The following is a 15,392-nucleotide window of genomic DNA, read 5'->3' as shown; positions in this document are numbered from 1 at the left end:
TTTGAATTTACTCTTTTCCATTTGGCTCCCTGATGGATGAGCATTCCAACTCGCCCTCTCTTTCTTTCCAACTTAGTGTCTTCTTCTTCTTCGTCTTCTTCTTCTTCTTCATAGCGCCTTCTTCTCGCAGCGCCACTACGGCGTCAAAGAAAAGCTATATAGATAATTAAATATAATATACAATTTTATGATACGAAGAGTAATTTTGGCCTTTCGTGTTTTCGCGTTTAATTACAATTTAGAGGTTATTCTATTAGCAGCGAGCAATGAGTTGCACATAGTTTTGAGTAACCAACTTTACAAGCCTTCACCAGCTAAGTTAAGCCGTGTTACGCCTACGAGCCATAAGATCCACAATCGAATTCGAAAGCAGCGGCGTCTAATGAATAAACATCCATAACACGCTAGATGAGAGAATGCGATAACCGCAGTCATTTCTCCTATAGCTTGCGGACTTCACGCGTTCCCGCGAATGGAGCCCAGTTTGGTGCTAGGTTAGAGCCGTCTCTTCGATGGGTGCCGCCATGTTTGCTGACGCAAAGCTTTTGGGGCATCTTTTGTGGCTCGCGCTAAATCAGTGAAATAGCGTGCCCGACGCAAAACCCAAACGCAGTTGGCGTCTTTCGCATGCGCAATGCCTTCGACGCTCTTTCTTCGGCGCCCCAAACGTTTGGGACCCCTATTCTAAAACTTTCGATTGATTGATTGATTGATTGATTGATTGATTGATTGATTGATTGATTGATTGATTGATTGATTGGATACGCATTTGTTACCACTTTTTTTTCTTTTTATCTACGTGTGAGGTTGAACTGTTAAGGGACAGGGTGGCGTGAAGCTAGAATCACCGCATGCAAATTGAACACATCCTTGTCATTCAAGTGATTTTCAAGAACACATGTCCTATTGTATGCCTGGAAAGGCGTCCGGGATGTTCCTCGCCCAAATTTCATGTGGTACATCCACAACCGCCCTTTACTGAAGGACAGGAAATAGCGTAGCAGACGTGCTACTGATAATCACTCCATCCTGCATGGCGACCTGAAACGCTCGGTCGAATTCATTTGAGAACTCATACTGCGTCTTCTAGCCTTACTATAGCACCTGCGTGCTTACATACCTGGTTATGCGGTCAGCGACAAAACGGGCAGCAAATGCTACGCGCCATTGTAAAACGAATAATTTGTGGTCAAAGGACCCCTTGAGGAGTTCTTATAGTGCACAGTTCTGACTCGCATTCATTTTGCCAGCACAGTTATTTGGTGCTCATTACCCCAGGTGGGAAGACGAAGAACCTGGCGGCAACGATGCCAAGAGGCGCAAGAAGTGGCACACGCTGGAGCACAGGGGACCGCTGTTCGCGCCCCCGTACGAGCGATTACCGCGCCACGTGCATTTCTACTACGAAGGTGAGCGCACTTTGGTGCTAAGTTCTCGTGGCATTCCCGTACGCCAGCTGTTAGGGGCGATATTGCCAAATTTCATGGCTTATGTGAATGACGTCTTCATCATCTCGTCACCTATTCGTCTTGCAAGATTCGGCCACAGTACGCCTTCGTGCCGTCTGCGCTAGTTGGCCTACGTTCATGGCGTGATTAGCAGCGCGAAACACCGAAGCAGAGGAATAACAAGGGTTAGTCTGTGTTTGTTCGTGTTTGTCATGCTTTCGACAACCTTTCGTTATTTCTTTTTCCTCGCTTCGGTACTTCGCGCTGCAAATCACGTCACAGAAATATTCCTTCGTGTTGCGTCTTCGTGTGTCCGCGTTGCTGTTTCTGTCGTATGTTCAGCATTCACAACCCGCCCAGGTTTCCCTTCTGGGTTATCATCGTGCCGTCGTTGTTTCGTGGGCGTCGTTGTCCTCGCCGTCGTCTTTCGAGGAGCCACCATTGCTATAGGGGGTCACCAAGGCTTTGCTATGACTGACCTTTGTATTTTTTTCGTTATGCGGTAAACTCTCGTTATAACGAAGTCATTTTATTCTAACTTTATGGTCATGACCACAGTGCATGTATTTTAGACAAAATTACTTCAAGTGTAGTGACATTGCACTCGGCTTGCTACTGTGATATATATATATATATATATATGTGTGTGTGTGTGTGTGTGTGTGTGTGTGTGTGTGTGTGTGTGTGTGTGTGTGTGTGTGTGTGTGTGTGTGTGTGTGTGTGTCATAAGAAATCATGGAGTTTCACGTGCCAAAAGCACGATCAAGTGGCACGCCACGTATAGTAGAGGACTCCAATTAATTTCGACCCCTGGGGTTCATTAAAGTGTTTTTTTTTTGCGTTTTGAAACTGCGCAACTTCATATAGCCACTAAAGCTAATCCGGCAGGTACGTGGCGGCAGCTTCTTGGCGCTATAGCTGCGTCACGTGAGTGAGTGAGTGAGTGAGTGAACTTTACTGGACGCCCAGCGAGGACGCGAACTCGTCGCGCACCCGTCCCACGTCGGGACCGGCAGGTCTAGCCCACTGGCCCGGTCGCGGGCACGCCGGACAGCCAGGATTTGCTTGTCTATAGAGGGGCAAAGCGGCTCTACGCAGAACGACTCCCACTCCTCCTTCCTGAACTTGGGGAATCTCGACCAGTACTTCCAGAGCATATGTGCTAGAGTGGAGGTCTACCCGCATGCAGGACGGGCAGGCGTAACGTCGGGTACTGTAGAACAGCCAGACACGGATATGTGCCGGTCTGTAATAGTCCAAGAGAAACGACTTGCACCCTATTCAACTTAAGGTGAGGGAGTGGAAAGACCCTTCTAGACATGAAGAAGAATTTCATAACCTCGTTGTGAGTAGCGAGAGCGTCGTCGTGGCCGGATGGAGGGCAGTCGATCGGCGCTCCTTACAGAGGAAGCGTGGTCGGCGAGCTCGCGCTCAGCCTCAGACTCATTGAAGTTCGGGGGAGCACAGTCAACCGACACTACGTGAGCGGGAAACCAGTGAATCGAATGATGCGTGAGAGCATACGGACTCAACACGCTAAGAAGACGAGCAGCTTGCTCGGCGATGTAACCCTTCTGAAAAGCCCTAACTGCCGTTTTGGAATCGCTATAGATCTCGAACCCACAACCGTATAGCAGGGCGAGGGCGATGGCGGCTTGCTCGGCGACTTCGAGGTCTGAAGTGCGAATTGAGGCGCTATTGGAAATCTTGCCGCTGGAGTCGACCACGACGAAGGCAAAGGTCTTCCCATCGCTGTACTCTACGGCGTCGACGAAGCTTGCTGCGATGTCTTGTTGCGTTTTTATCTGTTTGAGGATCGCTGCTGCTCTGGCTTTGCGTCTGCCCTCGTTGTGGACGGGATGGACGTTTCGGGGCACGGGGGCCCCTTCGAACTTGCCTCGAATGCACCTAGGGAACGGGGTACTGACCGCATCACGTGATAACCAGCTGACGAGACAGCTGTCCACGGGCATCATGCACCAGAATTTCGCCACTGCATCGAGCGTGACTTTGTTACAATATACTTTTTTTACGAGCTACCGTGCTGCTGCAGCACGCATATCCTCGTTACTATACGACTATTTTATAGCCGCTCCGCTTTTAACGAAATGCTGTTTACAACTAAGTGATTTTCCTGTCCCGATAACGCCGTTATAACGAGGCTTGCTGTAATATGTCCAAAAAGAAAATTGTATTCCGTGCACGTGCAGGTGTCACGGTGAGACTCAACGCCAAGGCTGAGGAAGTGGCCGGCTTCTACGCGCGCATGCTCGAACGTGACTACACGTCCCACAAGAGGTTCAACGAGAATTTCTTCCGCGACTGGCGGAAGTGCATGAATCGCAAGGAAGCGGCGCTCATCACCGACCTGAGGAAGTGCGACTTTGGGGAGCTCAGCGCACACTACGGGAGAAAGGCGGAAATGACGAAGCAGCAAAAACAGGCCAGTGTGCGCACGCTGTATACACGCGCGCGATCGGCGTACCTTCGAATGTGTGCCACGCTGAAGAGGCACGTCGCGTGACGCGTAATGGCAGTTCGTCGCCCGTTGAATATTGAAGACCGCAATGAGCTTTTCCACTTGAACGGTCCTTTCCCGAATTTGGGCAATGCTGAAGCTTTCATTCATAAAAAAAAATGTTAAAGGAAGTGTTGCGCGAACACAACTCTAATAACGCAAACGCAGTACAATTTTACGCAGTTGCGATGCTAACGATGCAAATGTAGCGTGATCACGCAACAGTTGTAGCACAATGACTCAAATGTTTCTATGTCTGTATGAACGCTACACGAATGTGCATTCAATTTATTACATACGACGCACGTGTCTGTTGCCCAGCATGCTGTCTCCTCCGCAAGACAGAGCAGCCCGAGTGTAGGGGAGGAGTCAGAGACAGCCTTGATAATATGGCACCTGCGCGTACCACGCAAACAACTCAACTTGATTCAAACGAAAGCCTGCGCGCCCTTATTTTTCGAGCGCTCAACTTCCTCGCCAGCAGCGACCAAGTTTTGAGTCTCATCTACCGCGTCATACATGAACCCGACAGAAGCGGGTCGAGTCGGTTTGTCGGGATGGAACCGGCCTGTCGAGTTCACGTAAACACCGTCGGGTCGCGTTGAGCGAGCATCGAGTCGGACTGAGCCTTCCAGACTGCACGTGGTAGGTAGACGCAGCCCGACCCATCTGCAGCGCGCGTGTAAACGGGGACGGGTCGGACCAACCAGCGCTGAAGCCTGCGCGGTACCACTGGTACCACTGAGACGCCAGCGTTCTTATGTGCCGGCAGCGGGAATTGTAACAGGACGAGGCAGAGACCAGCACTGTTCAATGCAACTTCCTCCACGTTACGGTATGAGCCATGAAATACGCGCCGCTTGCCGTCAGAAGCGAGCTCACGTAGACGCGCTGGTGTCGGGGCCCGTCCGGTTTCTGACTCGGCCCCGTTCGCGCTGGGTTCGTGCAAGCGAGGCCACAGGTCCACCGCGTGCAGCGTAAGCGAACAGAGCCCGTCCATTGCAGAAATGCAGAGCGCGCAAAACGGCCACAGGAGAAAAAATGAAAAGAGGAGGCGCGTGTCTAGCGAGGTAAACATGACGTGTGTTCTCGGCTTCGATATCGGAGAAAGCAGGGGAGAAATCTCGTTTGCGGCCGACGTTTGCGGCACGAAGGGACAGCTTTCGAGGCGCATCATAAGTAACCCGTAAATTATACCGCAAACTTTGCCTGCAACACAAGTCAACACAAAAATTAAAGAAGAACGTCATCGATCAAGCCGACCACCAAATAAAACAAAAACCGTATTCGATACTTGTCATGGTGCAAAAACTGTAGCGCCATTTTGCCGTTTGGTAATATTTGTATGAAGCTTTACTGGCTCACTATGACGAATGATTATAAATAGTATTTATTTATTTATTTATTTATTTATTTATTTTCAATGATGCTAGTCATTTTTTGTCCGCAGGCGATGAAACTTCAGAGAGACAAATTGGCACAAGAGTACGGCTACTGCATCGTTGACGGCCACAGGCAGAAGATCGCCAACTTCAAAATAGAACCACCCGGATTGTATTGCGGTCGCGGACAACATCCCAAGATGGGCATGGTGAAACGCCGTGTTCTGCCCGAAGACGTCATAATCAACATTGGAAAGTGAGCCATTCTACAAGTGGCGCTTCCGCGGAGTAACACACCTTCGGAGTAGCCGAAGCACAGGGTGCCCCAGCTAGGTTTAGCCAGGGTTATGCCGACGCACTCTAAGACGACGCGACCGAATGCGTGTTGCTGACTATTGTATGGAGTAAGTCGCGCTATTTCTTGTATTCTGCTTAATTGGATAACTAGTCAAGATTAATTAACCAACTTCGGAAGCAACGAAGTCAGGCAAAAAAAATTCCAATTAGAATTGTTCAGTGCTTTGCAAAGCGTCCGATTAAACAGTTTCTAAATCTATAGCTATTAAGTATATTAAGTATCAGTGTTTTTTCGCTTACTGCTGATGCCTGCGAAATAAAAATAAAATGCCAGGTGACATACCCACCTGCGCGTCGTGATTGCCGCGCTCCCAAACGTTTCTCGTACGAACGAACACACAGCCTCTAGCAGGGCGTGCTGCCGCTTAAAAGGCGGCAGGGCAGTGGCGTTGGCTGTGCGATTTACGCCACCGACGTGCTTCCCTTGCAGCAGGCCCCGTTTGGCGCTGTGTTCGTTTGCACAGTCAACAGCAAAAGCTTACGGGATGCGGTTTCCCCTTCAAATGTGAATGCCTGCACTGTTAAGGCATGACACTTCGTAGTTAATGAATCATTGTGTAGGTGGCGAAGGCTACTACATGCTGAAACATTTAATTCGAGGCTGTGTACCACGCTTCGCGAGAATTCAGCTTCTTGGCAGATGCTGCGTCCCGCAAACTTTTGCGGTTGACTGTACGCGGAGCGTTTGGGAGCGTTGAAATCACGGCGCGCAATCGGACACGTCAGGTAGCATTGTTAACGCGACAGCGTTAAGGAGCTCGTGTCGCAGAAAAGCCGGTGTCGTCGGCGTCGTTGGCCGAGAGCGATAAATCCCAGCAGGCACTTCATGAATAAAAAACAACTTGCAAGATGGGCTGGGTGGGAATCGAACCAGGGTCTCCGTAGTGTGAGACGGAGACGTTACCACTGAGCCAAGAGTTCGATGCTTCAAAGCGGTACAAAAGCGCCTCTAGTGAACGCGGTGTTGCCTTAGAAACAAGCTGTTTCTAAGGCTCAAGCGTGCGTCGCTTGCTCAGGCGCACATTTCGTTGTCGCGCCGAACGCTGCGTTGCTCGACGCTCACCGCGTCCGATGCGGGGCGCGTAGTCGCTGCGCCGTAGCCCATTGTCTTACACCCCTTGGCGGGTCGACGGGAACGCTGTCGCATTCCACTCTTGAAGGCGAAGCTTAAGCGTCCTCCAATTTTTTTTTTTCGCGGGCCTCTGGGGTAAGGGGCAAAACATTAATGCGTAATAGATAGAAATTAGGAAACTGCTTAATCGAACGTTTTACAAAGCGCTCTACAAATGTTTTATTTGATTTTTACTAAATTCGTTGCATTCGAAATTTGTTAATTAATCTTGACTAATTATACAAGTAAGAAGAATACAAAAAGTGGTGTGGCTTACTCCATACAATAGTCAGCAATGTGCATTTGGTCACGTAGTCTTAGAGTACATCGGCATATTTTTATGTCTGGCTAAAGTTAGCTGGGACACCCTGTAGAAGGAGACGATACATTATTTGACTGTCAACCTTGCTTCTTTGCGAAAGTGGGAGACGCGCCAATGTTTGATTTGTAATCCCCCCCCCACTTCACGCCCTCTATGATTTTGTTTACCATAGGCAGCCCGGCTCAGTGTCCTCAAAACGATCACATAAAGAACAGCGACCCGGTCTTGCGCGTCGCTTCTCATACGACGCTGCTGGCGTCTAAACACCTGGCGCTTGAAAGCTCGCACAATGCAGGGACACGCTGTATCCGTGAGCATTTCTCTGCTTCAGCCCATTCTCTTGATGGGGCCATTCAGCTGTCTCGAGCGCGGACGGTTACAACATTCGGCTACGAGCCGTAGAAAAAAAAAAAGGCTCGAGTGGCGACTTGCCGCACAGCCGCTGCTCAGCAGGCCGCACCGGGGGCGAATGGTCTTCGAATACAGTCGAATCACTTCTGTTGCTGCAACAGCGCTAACGAGCGGCAGCTTGCAATGCGGACGTACAGACAAAGAAACGCGGTTTTCAAACTATACAGTGGCTCCGTAGGTTCGCTCGCTGGAAAGCGAAGGACGCCTGCTGCACGCAGGGAAGCGCCGTTGCCGAAGCCACCGCGGGGACACAGCTGGAAAGAAGTGCGCCACGACCAGGGCGTCTCCTGGTTGGCCTCGTGGAATGTCCTGGGCCGCACAAAGTACGTCACGCTCAACGCCAGTGCCAAGCTGCGGGCGGAGATGGACGTGCGCAAGTTTGAACTCGCCCGCAAGCTCAAGTCCCGCGTGAACCGCATACGGCGCAGCTACAGGAACGGCTGGGAGTCACGAGACTTTAGCATCCGTCAGCGGTCCGTGGCGCTCTACTTCATTGACAAGGTAGGTGTGGGAGCGAGCTTTTGAAGTCTGATTGATTGATTGATTGATTGATTGATTGATTGACAGCACAAAGAGGACACCACAAGCATTATCAACGGGCGTTCACTCGAGCGCTGAAGCCGAAATGTAGTAAACATTCGTAATAAAGAAGTCGTCATCGCGGCATGAAATGAACTTCGTTATAAGCGGAAATGTGTTAAAAGCGGGAAGGCTCTAAAAGGACAAACTAAATGCGCGACGTGCAATCCAACCGCGTGAGGGCTCCCACCCATGAGCTGCTGCTTGCCTCGTGCGTCGGTTATCATGACGTGTTGCTGTTAGCCTCAAGCAACTACGGTCACGTGATGGAGTAAACTTCGTAGCACTCCTTTGTATGACGATACGCAAACAGTTTTCATGTATGCTGCACCGTGCAGTCTCTTGCAAATTTGCCGCTTCGCATTTTCTACTAAGCCAAGTCCAGCGCCACTGCACCGAATAATGCCATTAAACACGCATTGTTACGATTGGAATTTAGCCCTGTTGTGCCTGGCGGTTCCTCTGGACAAAGGATGCAAACCGTAGAGCGTGCAGCTATGGAATGCCATTCACGTTGCTTCATCTTTTCAACGCCAAAAAGCTGGCGACGAAACCTGCGTCACGTCAAGATAATTTACAGGCGATTATGTATCGCGTATGCGTCTGTTCAACGGCCCGGAGCTGACGAAAGAGGCAAGCTTTGGGTCCCCGAACTAGGAAAGGGTCATCGTCCCTGTGCAGCCTGATAATTGCTGCAAAGACCTATACGCTGACGATTTCGTTGGAACAGCGTCGACCCCAGTTTCACACGAAATTGCATCTTTATTGCATCGAGGGCGGGTCGAAGGTTGGACACCAGAGGCGGAGTCCGGCAGAGTGGTGCGACACCATGGGTGGGATTTTGCAAACTGTAAGACAGTTCCGATAGGCCGAGAAGAAGGATATTGAATTCCCTTGACGAGCGAAAGGGGGAAACTAATTGCTCAAAAAGGGGAGCCGCAGTGTTGAAGAGTGTGCTCGGACATGTAAAGTCGACATGTAGTAAACTCTGACAATCATGGAGCCGTTCTTGTTAAGTGTCTTCAACTGCCAATGCTCTGGACTGTCAGAGCTGGCTGCTATGTATTTTCCCTATAGTCATTAATTCCCAAATGTTCATGGTTTTTCTCAAGTTTCTCTAAACAGTTTTGCGACTGTGCCTCACCTTGTCTCTGCCGATCATCGTCGAGGCCTCCGGTTGCCCAAGGTAGGAGCCACAGCACCAGCCTGCCACCGCGAGTACCCTGGGTCCCAACGGCATATACCACCGGTCTACGGTCACGACCGCGACAAACTTCGAATAAAGCGATCTTGTAACTAAATAATATTGTACATAGGTCGGGGTAGCCACGGGAAGGTCGGTAGCTGTTTTATATATTTCATTCCATTCGAATAAGTGCCAATTGATAGTCGGCGCATGTGCACTCCCGCTTGCTTTGTCCTATCTGTAATTGCGCTGCTACCACAACTTGTTCAAGCATATTCCATTCGGTGCGGATTTCTTGACGATGACGTCAGCATGAGATCACCAATAAGTAGAAGTCGCGTTTACGGTATTTTGGACGCCCATAAAATTTTAAAAATATATACGAAACTTAATTCTCTTACCACTCGTTCTTTCTCATTTCCTTCCTCTCTATTCTTCCTCTATTTATCTCTCTTCTATCTTTCTCTACTTAATTCTTTCACATTTCTCACTCTCGCCCTCTCTAGATATAGCTCTCTTCGCTCTCTCTTTATCTTTCGCTCTTTCTCTTCATTTATGCAGCTTGCGTTGAGAGCCGGGAACGAGCAGGAAGAGGGCGCCACTGCCAACACCGTCGGCTGCTGCTCCCTGCGAGTGGAGCACATCGCACTACGCGAACTCGAGACAGACAGCGAGGATGGCCAGTTCCTGGTGGAGTTCGACTTCCCCGGAAAGGACTCCGTCCGATACGCGAACACAGTTCGGGTGGACGAGCGCGTCTTCAGGAACTTGAAGCTTTTCATGGAAAACAAAGAGCCCAAGGACGACCTCTTCGATTTGCTCACTGTGAGTGAACCACGGTGCCCGGGAAATCAAACCAGTGGCTACGAAAATTTCATTCACAACCTTAATTCAAGTACACAGCGTGATATTTAAGTGCAAATTAGTCCTTCACTGAGGCAGAATACCTGCCGACAATGAACAGTCATAATTATAGACGTCACATACTCTGCAGAGTCGGTGGTTTCTTGCGTTGAATGTGATTTGTAATGTTCATTGCAGACTGCTACCCTGAACAAGCATCTCAACAAACTCATGAAAGGGCTAACTGCAAAGGTATTTCGTACTTACAACGCTTCTATGACCTTCCAAAAACAACTGGATATCCTGACTGAAGGTAATAAGCAGCGACGTCTGGCACATATGAAGGAAAACCCCAGCACAAGGGCGTTGAAGAAATGCAACCAAGTCTTGGCAACAGTGAGATGCAAAAAAGAAAGAAAAACAAAACAGTCACAAATATGCCGCTACTTTATGGGAACTGTCAATGACAAACGTAGACTGTCGACTAGGCGAGACTATAACTTCTGAACAAGTGCTTGCACAAGGCTGTTTATCGCTTAGCGACAAAAAAAATAATTAAATAGGCTGGTTCGGTTGCCGTGTTTCTTTGTTTTTTTGTTTTCGTCGCACATGCACGTGTTCTCAAAGGCCAGTTTTTCAGCCCTATCATAGCTAGTTAAGAGGAGGCTTTAGCTCGGATTCAACTTGGACGCGGCCTATTCAAATACATGTAAAACGCAAAAACGTTTGTTCTGATATAACCCCCAGATCAATTTAATGACATTTGTTGCATTTGAGAGAGAAAGTTAAATTATAGTGACTGTTGGAAGCATAATTTCGATTTAGGGCCTGAATTTTGTTAAAAGAATCTTCAAAAATTCGGAAGTTCGAAAAATATAGAAGCACGGCGTTTCCAAATTAGTAACTCTGCATCACGAACAGATATCGCGGTTCTGTAAACGGCAACCATTAGATCATTTAAAGCGGACAAATTCAATATGTCAATTTATATTTTATGTCAATTCGTTACGTTGCGTACAAGGGTTCTGCAAAAGCAGTATTTTCATATTACGAAATATTTTTTTGAGATTAATGTATGAATCAATTTTGTCCGCTTTAGATGTACTATTACATGCAATTCACAGAATTGTGATGTCATTTTTCATTGCTCAGTTACAGAGTTGCAAACTTTATAGTTTCGTTCTCTGAAAATTTTCGATTTTTGCCGATTTTTAATAAAAAATTGAGGACCTAAATAAAAAATTCGGAACAAACAGTCACTAGATTTTAAGTTTTTCTTTTAAATGTAACAAACTTCTCCCAGTTTGGTACAGTGGTTGCAGAGAAAAACGAATTCTCCTCTTACATGTATTTAGATAAGAGCACCCGAGCTAAAGCTTCCTCTTAAGTCTCAGAACTATGGATCTACAGCAGACAACCACTATACGAAGACTGAAGAAGGCGCACGCCAAGTTCAGCTGTGCAAGCCGTTGTAGGCACCGCACGGTTTGTGGCGCGTTCACCACAACAGCGTGTGGCCAGCTTTGATCTTTCGCAAGCTAACTATATTGCTCAATGGGCGAGTTGGTGCATAATTTTCTTGTCTCACTCTAGCGAAACTCAGTTTGAGCATGAAGAGGCGGGTGACAGGATGATCCCGTCACCTGTCCCTGTTCCTTCATACTCAAATTGAGTTGCGCTAAAGCGAGACTTCCGCAAGGGGCAAGAACTGCAGATTCGTCTGTCAGCAGCAGCAAATTGCAACGTTTGCTGCTCTTCATGCTTAGTACATGCGCGGCCACGAGACGAAGTAAAAGTTCTCCACCTTCACTGTGCAAAACAAAACTGCTAATATCGACTTTAAATTTTGTGAATTACTAAAAACTTAACATAGGCATTTACTTTTCAGGCACCCTGTGTACGTTGTACTGTTTTCCTGCTGTGGGTAGACCCGATTAAGCTGCTGCCTAATTGAGCGCGAAGGCTCCCTGCTAATTATCTCTCCCCGACTCTATACTGTCAGCCGGTATGTCGCTACCTGAGAAGCTGCTGGCCTACAACCGAGCCAACAGAGCAGCCGCCATCCTGTGCAACCACCGACGAGCAGTTCCTAAAAATTTCGACAAGCAAATGGAGAGCATCCAAACAATGGTGAACACGATGTCCGCCTACTTATTTATTTGCTTGTTTGTTTGCGTGTTTGAAAATACCTAAGTGCGGTATTCCTAAGTGCAGTAAATACCTAAGTGCGGTATACCTAAGTGCGGTAAATGCCCTCTTTGTTCTATGCCCCAAGGGCATAGAACAAAGAGGGCGATCATGAAAAGTATACATACCTATACAGTAATGAATAAAAACACAAAACCTAAATTATGTAAATACTATAAGTGCGGCATCTTATATTCAATTAAGGACACATAAATTAATAACACATAGGAAAATAGAGTTGGAAAATATATACAGTGAAACTAAATTATGGTACATTAAGTGCTACAAGCAAGGGTGTCATCTGAACACATATACACTAACAGAAAAACACCTGATACGAAAGGTGCAGCGGATTCTTCACAACATCGAAGTAAGGAGGGAGTAGGCTTACAAGAACACTTGCACACGGTAAAAAAAAAAAAAGGAAATAAGAAAAAAGAAAGATCGACAAATTATCAGTGATACGCTAAGCAATAGTCAGTCTGTACCATAGAAAATGCTACTTGAAGCTGGAAAACAAAATTGAATCACAACAAGCAGTCTTTCTTTTTTCTTTTTTTCCTAATATCACTGCAGTTAGCCAGCCTAAAAAGTGAAAGTGTGCAAACGTCTTTGGACAAAGCACTTACATCTAAAGCTCTGTGCATGGGGCATGTATCGAAACAAATCTGCCACCGACAGCGTGTACAGGCGGGTGGTAGTTTAAATTTTTAAACACCTAAATATTAGTGAGCCCACCACGTGTTTGCAACGTTTAACTGTTGAAGAAGAAAATTCAGTAAGTTATTAGCAGTAGTCCCGCTTTTGTCGATGAAAGTACTCTTCTGCTCAACATAGCATGCAGTATTTTTGCTAGTTACGTTAAGGATGGAGTAATCACTGCTTGGATCAATCCACATTTGTATCGCTTACTAAGCATTGTCCGTGTCCTCCGATATACAGATAGAGAAGAAAGAAGAGCAGATCCGAAAGTGCGAACTGGAAATCGAACAGCTGGAAGCTGGTTGCAGCAAATCCAAGTCGAAAAAAGAAAAACTGTGAGTGATCCAGCCGTATTTCTCATACCTCGATGCAGGAAGTGGAGAATGTATTCTCTAGCAACATTGCCTTTATGGTTTGCCCATTGGCTACGAATAGCGATCAGAAACAGATGTGGTGAAATTAGCTCGTGCGCGCCCGCTGTGGACATGGCGCCACATAGCCGTCGGATGGATCGTATGCTTTGACACGACAATGCGATAAGTTCGTTCCTCATCCAAGCATGTCGCTCGACAAGTCACGATAAAGGCGATGATCAGAGCAGACTTTCCTGTTGAACGAAAGGTGCACGTTTGGTCGCTGCCGCAACCTTCTAAAGTAGCATGGATGTAAATACACCTGCGAAATTTTGGTGGATGTTAAGGAGCCTCAGCTGATCACAACTGATCCGAGGACGTCCTCCACAGCGTTTCATCAGTCGAACACCTTTATAACGAAGTGCTTACTGGGCCCTCCGAAACCATTAGTTATACACGTCACTTCGTTGTAAAGGTCACAATATAACTGGGACGGAATTATTCCTTCATTATAGAAGTCATTTCGTTGTAAAGACGCTCCACTATACAGCAGCTATAACGTAGCTATAGCTTTACGTTCTATACGGTGTACTGTTCGCTTTTTGTGGGCTGTCAAATATTTTTAAAAATCACGGGCTTTTTACTCTTCGAATCATTGTGTCTCAAAGTTAAGGTGTGCCTTTGGCAAGTTAAACCCAATGATTACTAAAAACGTAGAGATAACAATGAGAATGCGCTTGCATGTTAGTGCGCGGTCAGTATATATAGCGTAGTGCTCAGAACACGACATGCATGTTCTGAACAAGCAAGCTTGCCTATCTTGTTCTGCATATATTCCATAATTTGATTACCTTCTGCAATATGAGGATGCTACGTCATGAAAAAGTGAAACAACCGAACCAAAATGAGATCGCCGCAAAGTGCATCGTGTCTCACCCAGGCGGTTGAACAGCAAAAGGAACCGGTTGCAGAAGCTCCAAGTGCAGCTGGACAAATTGGAGTTTCAAGCCGTGGACAAAGAGGAGAACAAGGATGTCGTCCTTGTAACCTCAAAGCTCAATTACATCGACCCTAGAATCAGCGTTGCATGGTAAAAAAATTTTCCTTGATAGGCCTACATGTAGTACATTGTAGTGGGCACTTGGTGTATACTCACTGTACTACATGCCAAGATTATTGATACTGGCACGTTGTCGTGACACTTTACTTGTGACGGCGACACACAGTCTAAAGCATTACTTGAAAATTTTAAATATTTATTATACGAGTTTGTGCCCATCAAAACAAGTGGCACTCAAATCATTATGATAGCCGCAAGCACAGTGGGCGATGGTCAAAATATGATCTGCGAGTCAAGCGCGTCAGATTTTTTATACACAACACTCATGCTAATGTAAGTTCTAGATTAATGTACCCGTCGAGCACAAAATTTGAATACACGAAGCTCGGCGACAACACAGACAACAGATAGAACCACCAATAACGTTCGAGAAACTTGAGAATAACTATGCGTGTCACTATTTTTCAACAGGGGTACACCTCTGGAACCGTGTACCGAATTTCTATGGGCAGAAAGTTTGGAATGCGTGCGGTTGCACTGTTTTTACACTCCACATACACAGCTACGAACATTTTCGGTAACCATTTCACATGTACACTGTGAAAAAAAGATTGCAACCTTTGGGGCTTGTCACACAACAATGATCGTCATCTGCCTTGCTTGCGTTTACTTTCTTGCGCTGCGCTCGCTACTTTACCGACAACGACAAGGGTGCGCCATGCGATGCTGGTGACGCGCATGCCGTTCGTGACCCGGAATTGTACGCCAAGAGCGCAGCGAACGGAAAGGCGCGCAATTGTGACCATCCTTGTGGGACAAAATAAGCCCCAAAGACTGCATTGTATAAAAGCTACCTTTTGTTTGGATAAGAACATTTTCAAGTGTTTATGCGAAAGCGTCAAATGGCTCATTGAGCCAAAAAGCCGGCGTCTC

The 15,392-nt window shown here is 47.2% G+C and overlaps 1 protein-coding gene across 1 annotated transcript in view; it reads left to right on the top strand.

Annotated features, from left to right (window-relative positions):
- LOC142590813 (DNA topoisomerase 1-like) overlaps positions 1–15,392 on the top strand; it is a 27,267-nt gene that overhangs the window by 6,430 nt on the left and 5,445 nt on the right. The window contains exons 2-10 of the mRNA XM_075703216.1: positions 1,279–1,409; positions 3,659–3,891; positions 5,417–5,604; positions 7,768–8,050; positions 9,876–10,139; positions 10,356–10,470; positions 12,160–12,287; positions 13,287–13,381; positions 14,340–14,489. Coding sequence (XP_075559331.1) covers positions 1,279–1,409; positions 3,659–3,891; positions 5,417–5,604; positions 7,768–8,050; positions 9,876–10,139; positions 10,356–10,470; positions 12,160–12,287; positions 13,287–13,381; positions 14,340–14,489 — 1,587 coding nt within the window. The remainder of the gene's footprint in view (positions 1–1,278; positions 1,410–3,658; positions 3,892–5,416; positions 5,605–7,767; positions 8,051–9,875; positions 10,140–10,355; positions 10,471–12,159; positions 12,288–13,286; positions 13,382–14,339; positions 14,490–15,392) is intronic.

Source organism: Dermacentor variabilis, chromosome 8 (assembly GCF_050947875.1).
Source record: "Dermacentor variabilis isolate Ectoservices chromosome 8, ASM5094787v1, whole genome shotgun sequence".
NCBI classification, from domain to species: domain Eukaryota; kingdom Metazoa; phylum Arthropoda; class Arachnida; order Ixodida; family Ixodidae; genus Dermacentor; species Dermacentor variabilis.
This window is presented reverse-complemented; position numbering and strand designations above follow the sequence as displayed.